The sequence below is a fragment of the Mobula birostris genome, chromosome 15, assembly GCF_030028105.1.
Source record: "Mobula birostris isolate sMobBir1 chromosome 15, sMobBir1.hap1, whole genome shotgun sequence".
Classification (NCBI taxonomy): Eukaryota; Metazoa; Chordata; class Chondrichthyes; order Myliobatiformes; family Myliobatidae; genus Mobula; species Mobula birostris.
Window position 1 is genome coordinate 5,636,503 of NC_092384.1, and position 20,704 is coordinate 5,657,206.

Sequence of the window (20,704 nt, forward strand, 5' to 3'; positions counted from 1 at the left end):
ATCTAAATCATTTGTATACAGCATAAAAAGAATCAGTCTCAACACCAACCCCTGAGGAACACCACTAGTCATTGGCAGCCAACCAGAAAAGGATCCTTTTATTCAAACTTGCTGCCTCCTACCAAAAAGCCAATGCTCTAACCATGTTAGTAACTTTCCTGTAATATCATGGGCTCTTAACTTGCTAAGCAGCATCCCCTTTATCTATCCTACTTGTAATCTCCTCAAAGAATTCCAACAGGTTCATCAGGCAGGATTTTCCCTGAAGGAAAACATGCTGACTTTGTAGTATACTTTGGGGTGATATACTGCATCCGGTGCTCCCGATGTGGCCTTTTATATATTGGCAAGACCCGATGCAGACTGGGAGACCGCTTTGCTGAACACCTACGCTCTGTCCGCCAGAGAAAGCAGGATCTCCCAGTGGCCACATATTTTATTTCCACATCCCATTCCCATTCTGACATGTCTATCCATGGCCTCCTCTACTGTAAAGATGAAGCCACACTCAGGTTGGAGGAACAACACCTTATATTCCGTCTGGGTAGCCTCCAGCCTGATGGCATGAACATCGACTTCTCTAACTTCCGCTAATGCCCCACCTCCACCTCGTACCCCATCTGTTATTTATTTTTATACACACATTCTTTCTCTCACTCTCCTTTTTCTCCCTCGCCCATCCTCTGGGTCCGTCCCCCCCCGTCTTTCTTCCCGGACCTCCTGTCCCATGATTCTCTCGTATCCCTTTTGCCAATCACCTGTCCTGCTCTTGGCTCCATCCCTCCCCCTCCTGTCTTCACCTATCATTTTGGATCTCCCCCTCCCCCTCCAATTTTCAAATCTCTTACTAACTCTTCCTTCAGTTAGTCCTGACGAAGGGTCTCAGCCTGAAACGTCGACTGTACCTCTTCCTAGAGATGCTGCCTGGCCTGCTGCGTTCACCAGCAACTTTGATGTGTGTTGCTTGAATTTCCAGCATCTGCAGAATTCCTGTTGTTTGACTTTGTGGTATCTTGTCCTGTGTCACCAAGTATACCATCACCTTATCCTTAACAATTGCCTCTAACATCTTTGGGCTAACTGATCTATAATTTTGTTTCTTCCGCCTTCCTCCTTTCTTAGAGTGGAGTAACATTTGCAATTTTCCAGTCCTCTGGCACCATGCCAGAATCCAATGATTTTTGAATGATCATTTCTAATGCTACCACAATTTCTAACGCTACCTCTTTCAGAAACCTCAAGTGCAGTCCCTCTAGTCTGGGTGACTTATGTACCTTTAGGTCTTTCAGCTTTTTGAGCTCCTCCTCTCTTATCACAGTAACTGCACCTACTCCTGTTCCTTCACAATCTACAAAATCAGGCATACTGCTAGTGTGTTCCACAATGAAGACTGACACAAAAATACTCATTTAGTTCATCAGCCATCTCCTTGTCCCCTGTTTTTATTTCTCCTGCCTGATTTTCTAGTGGTCCATATCCACTCTTATCTCTCTTTTATTTTTAACATACTTGAAAAAACTTTTATATCCACTTTGATATTATTAGCTAGCTTGCTTTCATATTTCATCTTTTCCCTTCTCACGATTTTTTTTAGTTGCTCTCTGTAGGTTTATAGAAACTGCCCAATCCTCTATCTTCCCACTAATTTTTGCTTTGTTGTATGCCCTTTCTTTTGCTTTTACAATAGCTTTGACTTCCCTTGTCGGCCATGGTTGTACTATTAAGGGTATTGTCACAATTGTAATGGGGGACATCACAATGAAAGAGGATTGGGAAAATCAGGTAGTGTCAGACAGAAACATAGAAACACAGAAGCAGAACATCTACAGCACATTACAGGCCCTCGACCGACAACGTTGTGCTGACTATGTAACCTACTCTAGAAACTGCCTAGAATTTCCCTACTGCATAGCCCTCTATTTTTAGAAGCTCCATGTACCTATCTATGAGTCCCTTAAAAGACTCTATTGTATCCGTCTCTACCACCTTTGCTGGCAATGCATTCCATGCACCATCACTCTCTGTAAGTAAAACATACCTCTGACATCCCTTGTACCTCCTTCCAAGCACCTTAAAACTATACCCCCTCATGTTAGCCATTTCAGCCCTGGGAAAAAGTCTCTGGCTATTCACAGGATCAATGCCTCTCGGCATATTATACACCTCAATCAGGTCACCTCTCTTCCTCCATCGCTCCAAGGTGAAAAGGCCAAGTTGGTTCAACCTATTCTCATTAGGCATGCTCTCCAAGAGAGGTTAGCAACAGAGGGAATTTGTTGAATGCCAGTGAGATGGCTTTTTAGAGCAGCTTGTGCTTGAGCCTACTCGGGGAGAGGCCATCTTAGATTGGAGTTATGTAATACCCAGATCTTATTAGGAGCTTAACATATCGGAACCCCCAGGAAGCAATGATCGTAATATGATTGAACGCATACTGAGAGGGAGAAACATAAGTCACATGTATCAGTATTGCAGTGGAAAGAAGGGAATGACAAAGGCATAAGAGAGGACCTTGCCGAGGTGGATCGGAGGAGGATGCTTGCGGGGATGATGGCAGGGCAGTGGTGGCTGAAGTTTCTGGGAATAGCTCATAAGGCGCAGGATAGATATGTCTCACGGAAGTAGATGTTCTCAAATGGCGGGGGCGGCAACCATGACTAACAAGGGATATTAAGGACTGGATTAAGCCAAGGAAAGAGCATATCGAGTAGTAAAAGTGACTGGGAAGATGGAAGATTGGGAAACTTTAAAAATCTAACAAAAGTCAACTAAAAAAACTCTAAGAAGGGAGAAGATGATATTTGAGGGCAAACTAGCCAATAATATAAAGCAGGATATTAAAAGTTTTTTTTCAGTTATATAAAGCATAAAAGGGAGGTGAGAATTGATGTTGGACCACTGGAAAATGATGCTGGTGAGATATAATCGAGGACAAAGAAATGGCAGATGAACTTAATGAGTACTTTACATCAGTCTGGAAGCCTCTAGCAGTGTTTCAGAGGTCCATGAGTGTCGGGAAGCAGGAATTAGTGCCATTGCTAGTACAAAGGAAAAAGTGCTAGGCAAACTCAAAGGTCTGAAGGTGGATAAGTCACTTGGACTAGATTCCAGAGTCCTGAGAGAGGTTGCTGAAGAGTTAACGGATGTATTGGCCATGATCTTTCAAAAATATCTTGATTCTGGCATGGTCCCGGAGGAATGGAAGATTGCAAATGTCACTGCACTCTTTAAGGGAGGAAGGCAAGAGAAAGGAAATTATAGGCTAGTTAGCTGAACTTCAGTGGTTGGGAACGTGCTCGGGTCTATTATTAAGCATGAGGTTTCAGGGTACTAATGATAAAATAAGTCAAAATCAGCATTGTTTCTGCAAAGGCAAATCTTGCCTAACGAATCTATCAGAGTTCTTCGATGAAGTAATCAGCAGTGTGAACAAAGGAGAGGCAGTGGATTTCATTTACTTGGATTTTCACAGATCATTTGATAAGGTACCACACATGAGGCTGCTTAACAAGATAAAGTATTATTGCATTACAGGAAAGATACTGGCGTGGATAGAGAAATATCTGACAGGCAGGAGGCAACGAGTGGGAATAAAGGGGACCTTTTCAGTTTGGCTGCCAGTGACTAGTGGTGTTCCTCAGAGGGTCAGTATTGGGATCACTACTTTTCACATTGTTTGTCAGTAATTTGGATAATGGAATTGATGACTTTCTGGGAAAGCTTTCGGATGATACGAAGATAGGTGGAGAGTTAGGTAGTGCTGAGAAAGCAATGCGATTGCAGTAAGACTTCGACAAATTGAAAGAATAGGCAAAAATGTGGCAGATGGAATACAGTATTGGGAAATGTATGATAATGCATTTTAGTAAAAGGAACAATAGTGCAAAGAATTATCTAAATGGGGAGAAAATCCAAACATCAGAGGTGCAAAGGCACTTAGAAGTCCTTGTGCGAGACTCTCAGAAGGTTAATTTTCCGGTTGAATCTGTGGTAAAGAAACAGGAGCGGCCATAGCGAAAACTATCCACTGCTGGTCCAACCAGTCAAACTCTAAGTTACAAGACTGCTTTGGTAGCGTCACCTGAGAGCTATTTTGAGCTGAGAACATCTCCGAATACACGGAGGTGATCACAAGCTTCATTTGGAAGTGTATTGAAGACACTGTTCCTCAAAAATCAGTCTGGGTCTACCGAAACCAGAAGCCTTGGATGAATAGTCCAGTGCATGTTGCTCTCAGCGCCTCCACAGACCAACATTTGCTCAAGAGATACCATTATGATTTACATGGAGCCATCAGTATTCACAGCTCTGTGACAATGACACACGCAGCATATGGCAAGGACTGCACACCATCGCAGATCTCAAGAGGAAACTCAGTAGCACATCCAACATTGCCACCTCGTTCCTGGATGAGCCAAATGTTTTTTACGCTCGATTCGAGGTTGATAGGAATGAACCCTCAAGGAGAGCTGCCAACGAGACCTGAACCTTGATCATCTCCGAGGCTAAGGTACATAGAACATTCCAACATGTCAACAGCTGCAAGGCAGCAAGGCCGGATGGTATCCCAGGTCGTGTCCTCAAAGTGTGTACTGAACAGATGGCTGGTGTGTGTACAGGTTTCCCCCGCCATCCGAAGGTAGAGCGTTCCTATGAAACGGTTCGTAAACCAGCATGTTGTAAAGCGAAGAAGCAATTACCATTTATTTATATGGGAAAATATTGTGAGCGTTCACAGACCCAAAAATAACCTACCAAATCATGCCAAATAACACATAAAACCTAAAATAACAGTAACATATAGTAAAAGCAGGAATGATATGATAAATACACAGCTTATATAAAGTAGAAATACTTTTCCACAATCATTTCCTGAACTGTTCTGCGTAGCGAAAATCTCACGCAAGCGCCGTCGGCAAAAACACGGCGCAAACGCTCTCCAGTAACCTTCAAGCTATGAAGCTGCCAAATCATACCAAATAACACGTAAAAATACACAGCCGATATAAAGTAGAAATAATGTATGTACAGTGTAGTATCACTTACTGGAATTGGGAAAGCGCAGAGCACACTGATGATGGTGTGTTAGACTGAGTCGTCGCAGGTTGGGGTGGTGCAGTGGCCCCCACCTTTCGTGCAGCGAACCGATACTGATCCGCAAAGCATGCAGTGGTAGCCGGTGGGCACACAGCACATCTTTAAGAAAAAAGCCGAAATAAACATGCTAGTTAATTAGATGCCGCCCGGCACATAATTGTCGGCCCAGATCAGTGCCGATTGCCGATTGCATCGCCTCTGATCTGGGTCGACAATTACGTGTCGGGCGGCACCCAATTAATTAGCATGTTTATTTCGGCTTTTTTCTTAAAGATGTGCTGTGTGTCTCCCGGCTACTGCTGTATTCTCCACGAATCAGTATCTGTCCGCGGCCTGGGTGTTGGCGTGGTGGGACACTGGGGTGTCATCTCGTCGTCTGTTTCCATTAGAGCAGGCAGCTCATCTTCTCCTATGACTGCCCGCCTCGATGTCGAAGGTCGAGGTTCGTCGTCTGCTGTGGCTGATGTGGAAGGCTTGCTTGACTGCTGAGCCTCGCGTATTTTTCTATCATACAGTTCTTTGTAAGCACTCAAACCATCCTGCAAATATCCCCTAAACCAACGTACCCTTTCAAAATTAAAGTCATACTTTATCATTACTCATTCGGTTTCGATTGTTATCCTTTCCTCTTCCAATTGTATCAGCTCTTCATCTATCAGTTCTTGGTCATGGGATGCCAAAACCTCTTCAAGATTATCTTCGTCAGCTTCCGCAAGCCAAACTCACTTTGTCCTTACTTCGTTCACCACGATCAAAACGCTTAACTATGTTTAGTTTTATGCTAAGTGTAACACCCTTACGAGCTCTTTCAGGCTTTTCCGATACCTTAGAACTCATCTTGCTAATGGCTGCTCACAGGCATGTGTTTAAGCAATGCCGACGAGAATGCCGTTCCGAATCCAGGGGAGAGCGGTTGCTCGGGGCGCGCACTGCCTTTTTTCGTGCACTGATTTTTTTCGCGCACTGCTTTTATCGTGCGCTGTTTTTTTCATAACAGTGAAAACACCTTCTGTTAGCGAAAACAGGGTCTTTTGTAACAGTGAGGTTTCGTAAAGCGAACGTTCGAAAAGCGGGGGACACCTGTACGTATATTTTTAATCTCTCCCTCTCCCAGTCTGTAGTGCTCTCCTATTTCAAATCACCATCATTGTTCCTGTACCTAAGAAAACCAGGGTAGCCTGAACGATTGGCGCCCTGTCACACTCACCTCAATTATAAGCAAATGGTTTGAGATGCTGGTTAAGGACAATATCTGCAGTATGTGTAACGCCCTGCGAAAGGTTTCACTGCTATTCTAATGGTTTCTCTATAGCAGCAGTGTTTGGGTTATGACGAGAAAAAACGGCGGCTTTGGAATGTGCACCATCCAATGAGGGGAGTGCTGTTTCTTTCTTGTGTGTCTAAGAGGAGGTGTTCGCAGTATTTTTGTCAGCGAGAGATGAAGAGAGAAGATGCGAGGGGAGTGAGATGGTAGACTGCAGGACAGGGTGGGCCTGAAGTGAGGGTCCAGGAGTCAACAACACTCGGAGGAAATCGACGGGTAACTAATGGACGGAAAACCGTGAGCTCCAACTTGCATATTAGATTGTTTTGTTTCATTAAAATGGGCCCTTTTTCTTTTTGTTTTCTTGACTACTCCTATAGTCAAATTAAGAATTATAAAGCTCAATCATTTAATTGCATATGGTGTACTGTCTGATATTTTGTGGTACTGATTTGTAACAGGGAAATCATCACGCAGCATCCATACAAACGAGATTTCACAAGTTTGTCGGGGCCGGAGACTGTCTTCCCCTAGACTAATGCCGCCAACCGAACCCGTGGATTACAATTGCGAAGGTATCGTTCAGGGATTGGTTTCGTTGGATGCTGTGTGATTACCCTGAGCATTGGACCAGTGGGTTGTGTGTTTAAGTCTGTGCTAGTATGGATGTTGCTGGGGTGGAGCGGTGGTGTTCATCCACGGCGTTACTGGTAACTAATGTTGAGTGGGGTAGATATTCGTACTCCGGATGAATTGATAATTTGTCTGTTAAGTACTGTTAAAGATGTCGACAAAGTTACGACTGCGGGTCAGAGGTTTGATAAAATGGCAGGCATGGACTGGAGACTTTTACGGCAGTGGAGCTGCCTGGTACTATCACTGCCCCAGGTGAGGTGGGACCGTGGACTATCGATACTTTCAGGGAAGAGGAGAGTGTAGCAGAGCGGGCCGAGTCACAAGTCGAGTTTCCCGTAGCTGGGGGCAGAGACTTCAAAGGCAGAGTTCCCTCGTTTCTGAGGAGTGAGGGGAAGGAGTGGTCGGATTTGGAATGTCTAATTAGTCCCCGTTCCCCCAGTGAAGAGTGAGAGTTCTGAGTTGGCATCAGCCCTTACCTTCTGGCGAATAAGTGGCCCGGTGCACAAGCAGAGGGTCCCCACCGGAAGCTAAGAATATTCTCTGGAATAACGCCCACCCCTGAGGGGAAAGAGGAGTATGAGACTTGGGCAGAGCAGGTCTCTCAGTTGCTAGATGAGTGGCAGTGCTCCGATGATATAAAGTGACAGAGATTGCTTGAGAGTTTGAGGGGGCAGGCTGCTGACGTGGTGAGAGCCAAGAAAATCCAGTACCCCCTAGCCAACACTGCAATTACATGGAGGCACTGGAAAATGCATTTGGCACAACAGGGAGCCCAATGGAGCTCATGGCGGGGTTTCAGGACATGCGTCAGGAAAAGGGGGAAAAGCTTTCGGCCTACATTTTTCAGCAAGAGAGGCAGCTAAATTGCTGGTGGTGCAGATGAGTCATTCAGGCGGCTGAGGTGGACCAGCAAAGGACGCCGGTCCCAGGACCTGATCGCTTAGTGTCTCTGACTGTCTCATAAGACATGCTCCTCTCCCTCTTTTGTTGAACTGATCAGAGAGGTACGAGAGGAGGAGAATACGTCAGAGGCGTGAAAGGGCTCCATCAGCAGGGTACAGCCCTCAGTTGTAGCCCCCAGTGGCGAAGTGACCACAGTTAGCCCAACCCGGAGCGTGGCAAAGGAGATTGTGGTAGAGTTGAGAACTGAGATGTCCTGGTTGTTATCAGCAGGTGTGCCCCCCCACTGCCCTGTATGATCGGATTGATAGATAGGTGGACCCCCTATCCCCTAAAGGGATGGGCTACGCAGAGGGCTGCGGGTGGCTGGGGTTCCACGAGAAGAGGGATTGCCGGTATTGTCTGCTATAACTGTGGTGAAGAGGGCCACTCAGGCAGGAGGGTGAGTGGAGGGAAGCCCCTCAGAAAGTGAGCCCCCGACTACCCAAGCAGAAAGAGACATCGGGAAACTTAAGAGGACACCCAGTGAGGGAACGGCCTGGTGTCTCTCGGGGAACACTTTCCCAGCAATATATCAAGAAACCCCTGAAAGCGAAAAGCACTATTCTTGAAGGCTTAGTGGGGCCAAGCTCCAGTGTACCGCTACGGATAGAAGGTATTTATGCTAAAGCTACACTCAACACCGGGTCGCAAGTCAAGTTGCTGTACCATTCGTTTTACAACCGGTATCTGACACATTTACCATTGATGCCATTCAGTGCACTGGAGTTCTGGGGTCTTAGTGCCAGTAATTATCCATACGACGGTTATTTGTCAGTGAAGCTGGAGTTTTCAGCGGCCGATGTGGGAGTGGCTGAAGTCCTTGTTACATCAGTGCTGGTTTGTCTGGACCCTGTCGAGAAGGTGGCATTTCTATTCTGGTGGGGCTAACACTCCTCTTGTGAGGAGGCTCATGGGGGCCTACAAGGAGACGGCTGGGGAGACCTTTCTGGGAACATTGTCCGTGCACTCGGAGTTTCGGGCTGCTTTTGAGGAGGTGCATGGCTGCACTGGGCCGGATACCGAATTTAGATGAGGGACTATGTGCCCAGGGAAGTAGCGAGAGTGATGAGGACCCCCAAATTTCCTGAAATGCATGAGGGCGAGAACCTCTTAGTGGACGCTCTGGAAAACCACGAGCAGGAGTCGGGACTTCCTGCTGGGGAACTGGTGTGTCCCCTCCCGTTGTATGGAGCTATGTCACCTGGGTTGGACTTTGTGTTTTGCGAATTATCTCAAAGTCATGAGGACATGACTGCATTTGTTGGCGGCTGTGTGTAACACCCTGGGAAAAGTTTCACTGCTAATGTAATGGTTTCTCTGTAGCAGCAGTGTTTGGGTTATGACTAAAGATAACAGGGGCTTTGGAATGTGCGCCATCCAATGAGGGGAGTGCTGTTTCTTCCTTGTGAGTCTGAGAAGTGGTGTTCATGGTCTGTTTGTCAGCGAGAGGAGCCAGCTGGTAGACCTCAAGATGGAGTGGACTTAAAGAGAGGGTCCGGGAGTCAACGACACTCGAAGGAAATTGTTGGGTAGCTAAAAGATGGAAAACCATGAGCTCCAACGTGCATATTAGACTGTTTCATTAAAATGGACCCTTTTTCTTTTTGTTTTCTTTACTACCCCTATCATCAAGTTAAGAATTATAAAGCTCAATCGTTTAATTACATATGGTGTACTCTCTGATATTTCGTGGTACTGATTTGTAACAGGGGAACGCATCACGCAGCATCCACACAACAACATTTCACAGGTTTGGTGGGACCGGAGACTGTCTTCCCCTAGACTAATGCCACCGGCCGAACCTGAAGGTTAGATATGCTACCACCCACACTGGTCCCCGTAGAATTTGCCTACCGACAGAACTGGTCTACCAGTGACGCCACAGTCACAGCTCTACACACCATCCTCACTCACCTGGAGAAGAGAGATCTATACGTTAGAATGCTGTTCTGGACTACAGTTCAGCATTCAAAACCATAATTCCCTCCAGGCTTGACAGGAAGCTCAGAGACTTCAGCCTGCACCCCACCTTGTGCAGCTGGATCCTAGACTTCCTATCAGATCACCGACAGGTGGTAAGGACTGGCTCCCTCACTTCTGCCCCTCTGACCCTCAACATAGGTGTCCCCCAGGGTTGTGTCCTGAGTCCCCTTCTCTACTCCCTTTGCACCCACGACTGTACTGCCACACACAGCTCCATCTGCCGATCAAACTCGCCGATGACAAGACATTGATCGGCCTTGTTTCTGGTCGTAATGAGACAGCTTACAGAAGAGAAGTTGACACCCTGACACAATGGTGCCAGGATAACAACCTCACCCTCAATGTCCAAAAAACAAAAGAGCTGATTGTGGATTACAGGAGGAATGGAGACAGGCCCACCCCTATCAACATCAGTGGGTCTGCAGTTGTGAGGGTGAGTAGTTTCAAGTTCCTCAGTATACACACCACCGATGATCTCACCTGGACCTGGACTGCACACACTGGCTTTGTGGCAAAAGAAGCACAACAGCATCTCTTCCACCTCAGCCGACTGAATAAGTTCAGCATGGGCCCCAAAATCTTCAAGACCTTCTACAGAGGCACCATTGAGAGCATACTGACTGGCTGTATCACCGCCTGGTACGGGAACTGCACAACCTTGATCGCTGGGCACTGCAGAGAGTGGTACAGACAGCCCGGTGCATCTGTGGATGTGAACTTCCCTCCATTGAGGACATTTACAGCAGCAGGTGCAGAAAGAAGGCCTGGAAGGTCATCGGGGACACCAGTCACCCCAACAATAAACTGCTTCAGCTGCTTCTGTCTGGCAAATGTTACCACAGCATTAAAGCCAGGACCAACAGGCTATGGGACAGCTTCTTTCTACAAGCTATTAGACTTTAAAATTCCTATGTCTGTATATCGTGAAAAAGTCATAATGTGAAGATTTTTACTCCCTCACATTGTGGGATGGATGTAAGATAAATTTAAGTATAAACAAATACAATGTTGGCATTTATTAGATTAGATTATGAAGACACGCAGTCCTCTTTTATTGTCATTTAGTAATGCATGCATTAAGAAATGATACAATATTTCCTCCGGTGTGATATCACAAAACACAGGACAGACCAAGACTGAAAAATCTAACAAAAACCACATAATTATAACATATAGTTACAGCAGTGCAACAATACCATAACTTGATGAAGTAGACCATGAGCACAGTAAAAAGTTCAAAGTCTCTCAAATGTCCCACATTTCACTTTTCAGGGAGAAGGAAGAAAAACTCTCCCTGCCATGCTCGACCACATTCCAAATCTGAGTCATCTGAAAACATCGAGCCTCCGATCAGCTCTCCGACATCGAATACTGAGCGCCATCTCTGTCTGAACAATTCAACCTCAATCTCGGTCACCAAGAGCAGGCAAAGCCGGGGATTTTGAGGCCTTCCCTCCAGAAGATTCCCGACCACGCAGTAATGACAGCAGCAAACGGGCGTTTCAGAAATTTCTCCAGATGTTCCTCTGTGCTTTCAGGTCTGTCTCCATCAAATCAGAATTGTCCACGGCCCCATTTAACGGATATGATATCATTTCTCACCGGAGGGCTGCGCACATGCGGCGCGCTGCTCTCTCTCCTCCCGCTGAGGGGAGTAGAATATAAAAACAAATAGATAATGCTGATCCTTTATAAGACACTGGTCAGGCTGCAGTTGGAGTACTGTCAACAGTTTTGGGCTCTATATCTCAGAAAGAATGTGTTGTCATTAGAGAGTGTCCAGAGGAGGTTCACGAGGATGATTCCGGGAACGAAGGGGTTAACATAAAAGGAGCATTTGGCAGCTTTGGGCCTGTACTTGCTGGAATTTAGTATTATGTGGGGAGATATCATTGAAACCTGCTGAATATTGAAAAGATTAGATGGATGTGGAAAGGATGTTTCTTATGGTAGGGGTATCCAGAACTAGAGGGTACAGCCTCAAAATTGAGGGGCAACCTTTGAGACCTTTTGCCAGAGAGCAGTGAATCTGTGGAATCGTAAACACAAAATAATCTGCAGATGCTGAGGTCAAAGCAACACTCACAACACGCTGGAGGAACTCAGCAGGTCGGGCAGCATCAGTGGAAAAGATCGGTCAGGGTTCCGGCCCGAAACGTCGACCGATCTTTTCCACTGATGCTGCCCGACCTGCTGAGTTCCTCCAGCGTGTTGTGAGTGAATCTGTGGAATGCTCTGCCACAGAATTTGGTGAAGGCCAAGTCCATGGGTACATTTAAGGCAGAAATTGATATTTTCCTGATTGATTGGGGTATCAAGGGATATAGTGAGAAGCCAGGTGTATGGGGTTTTTCTGGGATCCAGGATCAGCCATGATGGAATGGCATTGCAGACTTGATGGGCTGAATGGCCTAATTCTGCTCCTATGTCTTGTGGTCTAATCACGCATCCCATATTCATATCAAGATCATTAACGTGTATAGTAAACAGCAAGAATCCTGCCATTCTCTGTGGTGCACCACTAGGTACAGGCTTTCATTCATGAAAAGAACCTTTCAATGGCACACATCACCTTCCATTGCCACCTTGCCACTGACCATTTGAACCAGCTCACCATGTGGGACTTTGTCAAATGCCATGTTGAAGTCCATGTAGATTACATCAACTGTACTGACTTCATCGTTATACTTTAACAGTTCAAACAATTCAATTATATTGGTCAGGTGGCATTGTCCATGAACAAGGCCCTGATTTTTCCAGGTGGTCTGGAGTATAGGTTTTCAATACTTCTGTTGTAGACCTTGTTGATACAAAAGAACATAAACAAATAGGAGCAGGAGTATGCCACCAGGCCCCTCATACCTGTCCTGGGATTCAATGTGATGATGGGTAGCCTCAACCCCTCTTCTCTAGCATTCGTAAAGATCTCAATCCCCAAATCCTGCAAAAATGTATTTATAGTATCTCTATCTTCTATAATTCAATCTCCAGCTTCTACAGATTTCTGGGATGGTGAATTTCAGAGATTCACCAGCCTCTGCAAAAAGAAATTTCTACTCAGCTTTGTTTTTAATGACCAGTGTCTTGTAATCATGTCTCCTTGTTTGACTCTCTTTCACTAACCAAAGTATCTCAAGATTATTCTGTCATGTATCCACAGGATCTTGTATGTTTCAGTCAGGTTATGTGTCATTCTTCAAAACTCCAAAGAACACACACCAATTTCGTTAGCCTCTCTGACATGGCAATCCTTTTATTGTGGCAATTAGTCTGGTTAATCTCAATGGACTGTCGTTCTCCTCTCTGACATACGGGACCAAAACTGTGTGCGGTACTCCAGATGTGGCCTCCTCAATACACTGCAACAAAATGTACCTATTTCTAAACTTTTCATTTGCGATAAGGAACAATAAGCCATTTCTATCTAAACTATTGTGCATTTGACTATTGTGCATCTAAACTATTGTGCATTTCTTTGTGTGATTCATGCACTAGAATACCTACATTCAGTGGCCACTTTATTAGGTACCTCTTACACCTAATAAAGAGGCCACTTCCAGTTTAAGATGGCACTACTGAAGGTGGGTGACAGCTTACTGGCAGTTTTCAAAGCAAGAAATATGACTAAATGCTCTATTAATAATACTTATGTGGAAAATTGTGCTAAGCGATCACCACAAACAATGAAGAGGTGATCGAAGGCGAAGCTGATCCGAAGGATGAGCCTTGCAGGTGCAAGATGGTGTCGAGGCATGTTTGAGTGGCTAGAGCAAGGTCAAGGCACGGTCGAGATGACGTTGGAGTCAGAGATGGAATTGGAGAGAGCACAGCGGAGAAAAGTTGGAGCTGAGTTGTTTCGGAGTCTGTCCACCTGAACCAGGAGTGAGGTTGGATCCATCTAAGCATCGGACTGATTAGGAAGCATCAAGTATGGGCCATCCCGAGTGTATCACTCTGGCAAGGCCCAGGTCCGAGTGCAGGGTCGCCCAGTGCTTGGACAATTTAAATGCTGGGCCAGGTGGAATGAAAAGGCAGGGTGTCGGGACCAGAGGCGAGGGTCAGGGCCGGTTCTGCTCTGCAACGTTTTACATCACTCCCCTCGGCGCTGAGGATGTGTCGTGCTCCGGCTGCTCTGGGTTTAGTGTCTGTGAGCTTCACAGCAATTTGCCCCACTGTGTGATGGACTGATCGAGCTGCTCCAAGCTTTGGATTTATCGACTCAATTTCATTCTGAATGCTGATGCTTACTGTATTGTTTGCATGATTTGTTTTTTTTTAATTGGGATCTTTTGGGTTTCTCATTTCATGACTGTCTATAAGCAGACAATTCTTAAGGATGTATAATTTATACATACTTTGATAATAAATGTACTTTCAACTTTGAATTTCACTGAGTGTATGTTTCTGGTCTTCTGTTGCTGTAGCCCATTCACTTCAAGGTTCAACATGTTGTGCATTCATGGATGCTCTTCTGCATCACTGTTGTAATGCATGGTTATTTGAATTGGAATTTGAACTTAATCAGCTTGAATCAGTTTGGCCATTCTCCTCTATCCTCATTTATAAGGCATCCTGGCACTCAGGGAATCCCTCCTTTCTGTACAGGTGTATCAATGTAGGAATTTTAGAGGAGCAACTCAGTCAGGCAATGAGAAACAAAACTGAAAAATATCTTCCCTTCCACACTGAGCAGTGAGATGGATCTAAACTGCTCAATGTCCTTGGAGATCTCTTCTTTGGGGATCCAGACTCCTGCTGCACACCTCCACTGACCATAGTCATAGTCATACTTTATTGATCCCGGGGGAAATTGGTTTTCATTACGGTTGCACCATAAATAATAAATAGTAATAGTAATATTACTATTAGTAACTAGTAAATAGTAATAATCATGGAAATAATAAATAGTAATACAATAGTAATAGAAAAATAGTAATAAATAGTTAAATAGTAATATGTAAATTATGCCAGTAAATTATGAAATAAGTCCAGGACCAGCCTATTGGCTCAGGGTGTCTGACTCTCCAAGGGTGGAGTTGTAAAGTTTGATGGCCACAGGCAGGAATGACTTCCTATGACGCTCTGTGTTGCATCTCGGAGGAATGAGTCTCTGGCTGAATGTACTCCTGTGCCTAACAGTCCATTATGTAGTGGATGGGAGACATTGTCCAAGATGGCATGTAACTTGGACAGCATCCTCTTTTCAGACACCACCGTCAGAGAGTCCAGTTCCATCCCCACAACATCACTGGCCTTACGAATGAGTTTGTTGATTCTGTTGGTGTCTGCTACCCTCAGCCTGCTGCCCCAGCACACAACAGCAAACATGATAGCACTGGCCACCACAGACTCGTAGAACATCCTCAGCATCGTCCGGCAGATGTTAAAGGACCTCAGTCTCCTCAGGAAGTAAAGACGGCTCTGACCCTTCCTGTAGACAGCCTCAGTGTTCTTAGACCAGTCCAGTTTATTGTCAATTCGTATCCCCAGGTATTTGTAATCCTCCACCATGTCCACACTGACCCCCTGGATGGAAACAGGCATCACCAGTACCTTAGCTCTCCTCAGGTCTACCACCCGCTACACCAGAAAACACTAAAGAATTTCCAAAGCTGGAAGAGCTTAGGGCAGCTCTTATACATCTTATAGACAATAGACAATAGGTGCAGGAGTAGGCTATTTGGCCCTTCGAGCCAGCACCGCCATTCACTGTGATCATGGCTGATCATCCACAATCAGTATCCAGTTCCTGCCTTATCCCCATAACCTTTGATTCTGCTATCTTTAAGAGCTCTATCCATCTCTTTCTTGAAAGCATCCAGAGACTTGGCCTCCACAGCCTTCTGGGGCATAGTATTCCATATATCCACCACTCTCTGGGTGAAAAAGTTTTTCCTCAACTCCATTCTAAATGGCCTACCCCTTATTCTTAAACTGTGGCCTCTAGTTCTGGACTCACCCATCAGTGGGAACATGCTTCCTGCCTCCAGCGTGTCCAATCCCTTAATAATCTTATATGTTTCAATAAGATCCCCTCTCAGCCTTCTAAATTCCAGAGTATACAAGCCCAGTCACTCCAATCTTTCGACATATGACAGTCCCGCCACCCCAGGAATTAACCTTGTGAACCTTCGCTGCACTCCCTCAATAGTAAGAATGTCCTTCCTCAAATTTGGAGACCAAAACTGCACACAGTACTCCAGGTGTGGTCTCACCAGGGCTCTGGCTGGTCTGACTACTTCCTGGAGCTCCTTCCAGCTGGGGTCCCAGCCATTGCACTCAAATGGAGAAGAAGAAGGATCTACCAGGATGCTATGGTTTCCTAGCTCCCGCTCCCTCTCAGAATCGCTAAGGGAGTTCAGGAGGTGTAGATCCATCTCTTGTTTGGAGCACGCAAGGTTCCCACTATGCTTCTGTCCTATCAGCTGCTTGGTGAATCCACAAGGGTTTTCAATAAAGGCAGCTCATTTACTGACTCTCTCTCTCTCTCTCTCTCTCCCCAACTTCTATGCCATTCACAGTATCATAAGCTTTCTACCGAAGATGTTATGGAGCTCAGCAAGGAGTGGTTTCTCTTCTTTATTTGTTCCCCTGTACAGTTTAGTCAAAGATCAGAGCTCTTGATCAGCTAGTGTATTTTGGATGCCCTATCATTCATTGTGTAGCGGGCTTTGCTGGCTTTCTTCTCCATTAGTCTGAATGCCTCAGTAACAAAGCTGACAATGATAGTTCACGTGGTCTCGAGACATCTATTGACATCTCCCTCGACTACGGCTTCAATTATATGGACTAGTCATTCAGTTAGTCAGTGGGTGCCGTCCCGAATCCAGGGTTGGCGGATATGCACCTCCATCTTCTTCGATCTTGCGACAGCACTGAGTACAGACTCTCCTCCAGTTTGTTCTCGCTGGCCACTTTGGCACCGCCTGCCGCTGCCCCCGAGGCCATGTTGGCCTCCAGCCGCGGCCGCTTCTTCGAGCTCGGTCCTTCCTTAGGCGGAGGCCTTGGGCAGGTCCAGGAACACGGTGCAGCGCACAAGTCATCATCTCTTCTAACTAGGTGCATAGCATACAATTTATAGATACGTGGTGGGGCTTTAATCTCTTCCACGGAAGATGGCCGTTGGCTCACAAGGAGCTCATCCTCCCTTTGTCAGGTCTTGTTTTTTTATTCCTGCTGGGTGTCCTCACATCCTCCTCACCAGACTAAGTCCGGTGGGGGAGCCAGCCCAAGTCGCCGACCACTCGACCACAGCCCCCGGCCGAGCGCCGGGCGCCCACCCCCCACCAAATCTCTCTGAGCATCCGGCGCCCGACTGAAAACATATATGGACCATATCCTCCTCAAACTGCAGCCACTTCCTCGGATGGCTTGCCGCATTCCACTATCCCGCCTGGCAACTCTACTGCTTTAACTGTGCAATTATAAAGTGTTGCCCAGAAAGAACAACAGTCAACAAATCGGTGAATTTGAATGAATCAAGGACAGTGGAAGCAGACAGACCAATTACCTTTGTCCTTGGTGATGGAGGCTAACATTTTGTGAAGACAGTCTGTTCTCCATTTTGTGAGCTTGAATTGTTTGGCTTGATCAGTGTTTTAAAGAAGACACAATGATGCTTCAGGTAATCTGCTGGGCTAGAGATCATTTCCAAATAAGAAGTTATTTGTGAGATGTTCTTTGGTTGGATATAGCATGCAGATTTTTGACTGTTGGGAGTCAGTATCTGTTCTGCATGAATCAAGCTTGTTGCTGATTGAGAAGAAAGAGCCATAAATTATCGACTGTCACTTGCTGTGAAGAGGGCAATTAACAGATGCTGGTTTAGAGCAGAGCCCATAACAAGGTGTTAAAGGTCAGGCACATGACCTGTGGCTAATGCCACTGGAATGCAATATTTGAAATGATACGGAATGGATATAAAAGTGGACCTTTTGTATGCTGGCAGCAGTAACTTCCAAGATTGACCATCACAGATACAAAAGTGAGTGACCCTGCGTGGAACACGCAGCGAGATTATAAGGGGTAATTCTTAGAACAAAAAAAGCAAACCATAATAGAAACTGGGAAAAAAAAATCAACCTACAGGTTTTTTTTGCCTTCTCTCACTAAAGCAATATTCTGTTCTAGCAATATCATTCATCCCAAACATTAAGAAAACTTGTTCATAAAAATGTGCAATGCATTTTCATTTTCCACAGTTGTATAGTATCTAATCTATCCTATCCAAACTCATTCCACATTTGCACTTTAAAACTACTAGTCGGACAAGTTTGAAATCAATTTCTGGCAGATGAAATGACAGTCTCTGCCCCCCCTCCCCATTCCATTTCTTTTATTTTTGAAACTATACATCACTAAACTAAGCAGGTTTTCAGTTCAATTTATCATTTAAGTGTGCAAATTATTTCCGGTTTTTGCAGACAGACAACAGATGGACAGGGCAATGAGTTTTTACAGACCTTTCAATTGCAGAAGCAGGGGGTAGATATAGAATTAAAATGAATCTGCCATGGTATAATAGATAATGGACAAGTAGACGAAAAACAGATCAGCTCGGGACATAACACTTGGTACTCTAATCAGCTAATACATTATTGTTCGGTCCATGCAACTCCATAACTGAGTTTTTCATTTAACCAGATTAAATATCCTAATAATTTCAGAACAAAACATTCAAGTCGATTTTGTAGCTTGACAGAATGTAATTATACAATTTACCTCATACATGTGCTTGGAGTTTATAATGATAAATCCCATGTCAATCTGGTCAAAATTCAGAAGCAGCTTGGGGCCCATGCCTTCAGCTTTGATACGGAGAGGCAAGCGAGTCTCCCGACCTGGAGAACCAAAACATCAATCTGCATCAACTTTAAACTTTAGCAGGTATTACCTAACAGAAAATGCTTAAGCAATTTGTGACAACTTGTGTTCATCAATCATTTTTGTGATCTCACTGAACTGTGATAGCTCACACTGAACCACCTGATGTCTGCATGGAAAGAAACCTCCTTATAGAGCATTGTCACCTTTGCCTGACAAAGGTCCATAAAATCCTTCCAGAATGCCATCTAAAATCCCACAGCCTGGATTGAAATACACCCTCTAAATCCAACAGACCACCTGATGCTCCCACTTTCAATGGTGCAGATACTTAGCTAACTACAGACAGCACCAACTTCAATCTGGTAATTAGACTGAGCCTGCTAAATTTTAACAGATGCATGAAAAACAGACTGGCTTGGGACATAATATTTGGTCTTCCAATTTGACTGATATATATTGGCTTTAACCTCTCAGGAACTCTGTAGTGCTGTGTGGAGTTTGCACATTCTCCCTGTAACGGATTTCCCCCGAATGCTCCAGACTCCTCCCACATTCCCAAACCAATGCAAATTGCTCCTACAGGTACAATATGGGGTGGGGGAGGTGTTAGGAAAAATAAAGTAGGTTAGGGTAGGATTAGTGTAAAAATTGGTGCTCAGTAGTCAGTGCAGATCAGTGGCCCAAAGGACCTTTCCCCACATTGTAGCTATGGTTTTATGAAAAACTGGGAATTCTCCAAATGTCTTTGTGCCAGCTGGGAAAGTTGTGACTAGTTGCTCCTCAAGTGGATCATGAGGAACAGCCAAGTTGTCCCTGTGGTCACCCAAGTCAGACATTTCTCTACATAGTGCCTCAATCCTGACAAATCACTCACACTGCCTCACCTAAAATCACCAGAAAAAGTTGCCAACTCTGACACTGATATAACAGACAGTTTAGCAGGAGTGATAAAAGCTTCCCTCCACCAGTCTGGCATGAATTGAATTTTCAAAAGCATTAAATATTCATCTTATCGGTGCGAGAATTTAACACATTGCTACACTTTGAGCAATGCTCTAGCTGATCAAGAATGCTGCCATTTAAAGGTATCAATTGATACCAATTTCACATATGACTGGGTACTAGCTGCGCTATAGTGAGCCACCAATGATCATGAACCATGCATCGCCAGAAGAAATGTTGCATAGCTGAAATGCATGTAGATAATTTCACAGTGATTATGATAAAATGCATGATGGCTGCACCATCATGAATAAGTGTAGGTTAACCTCCCCAGCAGGGTCTACTGTTTCTAATTGGACACAATACAATTTCTAATCCATTAGCTTTTGAATATACAAGTGACATATTAAATAATATTAATGCTTCTTCCAAAACAGTATTTGAATAGCATTGAACCAGTTTCTTGCTGTACTTTGAGCTATGAATAGTTATTTTTCCTTTTGAAAGTGAGAAAACCTCAAATGTGGCCTTGATATAAATCAGAATCATATAAGTCATCATTTCTGCTCCCTGATTTGGTGTGGATAAATCAGCAAATAAATCAAGCTATTTTGGGCAATAATTGGAAAATAAACACAAGGAAACTATTATAGCAATTATTTTGTACTTCTTTACACCTGTGTACAGAAATGACATTAAACAATCTTGAAACTCTTGAATCTAATCAGAGAGAATAAATATGGAATTATGCTGTGTATTTATATTCTGATTCAATATAGGTTTCATGTGAATAATCAACCCTCAGAGTTAATACTTCAGGACTGAAGTCCATTATACATGCAAGTGGTGGACATTCCTAATGGCTATAATACTATGAACAATCCCAGATCGTGGCCTTGCTGTCAGCGACAAACATAAAACAGGACATCAAGTCAAGTCAAGTCACTTCTTATTGTCATTTCGACCATAACTGCTGGTACAGTACACAGTAAAAACGAGACAACATTTTTCAGA

General features: G+C 44.7%; 1 protein-coding gene across 8 annotated transcripts in view; it reads right to left on the bottom strand.

The window, feature by feature from the left end:
- hydin (HYDIN axonemal central pair apparatus protein) overlaps nt 1–20,704 on the bottom strand; it is a 981,559-nt gene that overhangs the window by 753,579 nt on the left and 207,276 nt on the right. For all 8 annotated transcript variants that reach the window (XM_072279252.1, XM_072279251.1, XM_072279249.1 and 5 more), the window contains exon 11: nt 18,644–18,762. In XM_072279252.1, the coding sequence (XP_072135353.1) occupies nt 18,644–18,762 (119 nt within the window). The remainder of the gene's footprint in view (nt 1–18,643; nt 18,763–20,704) is intronic.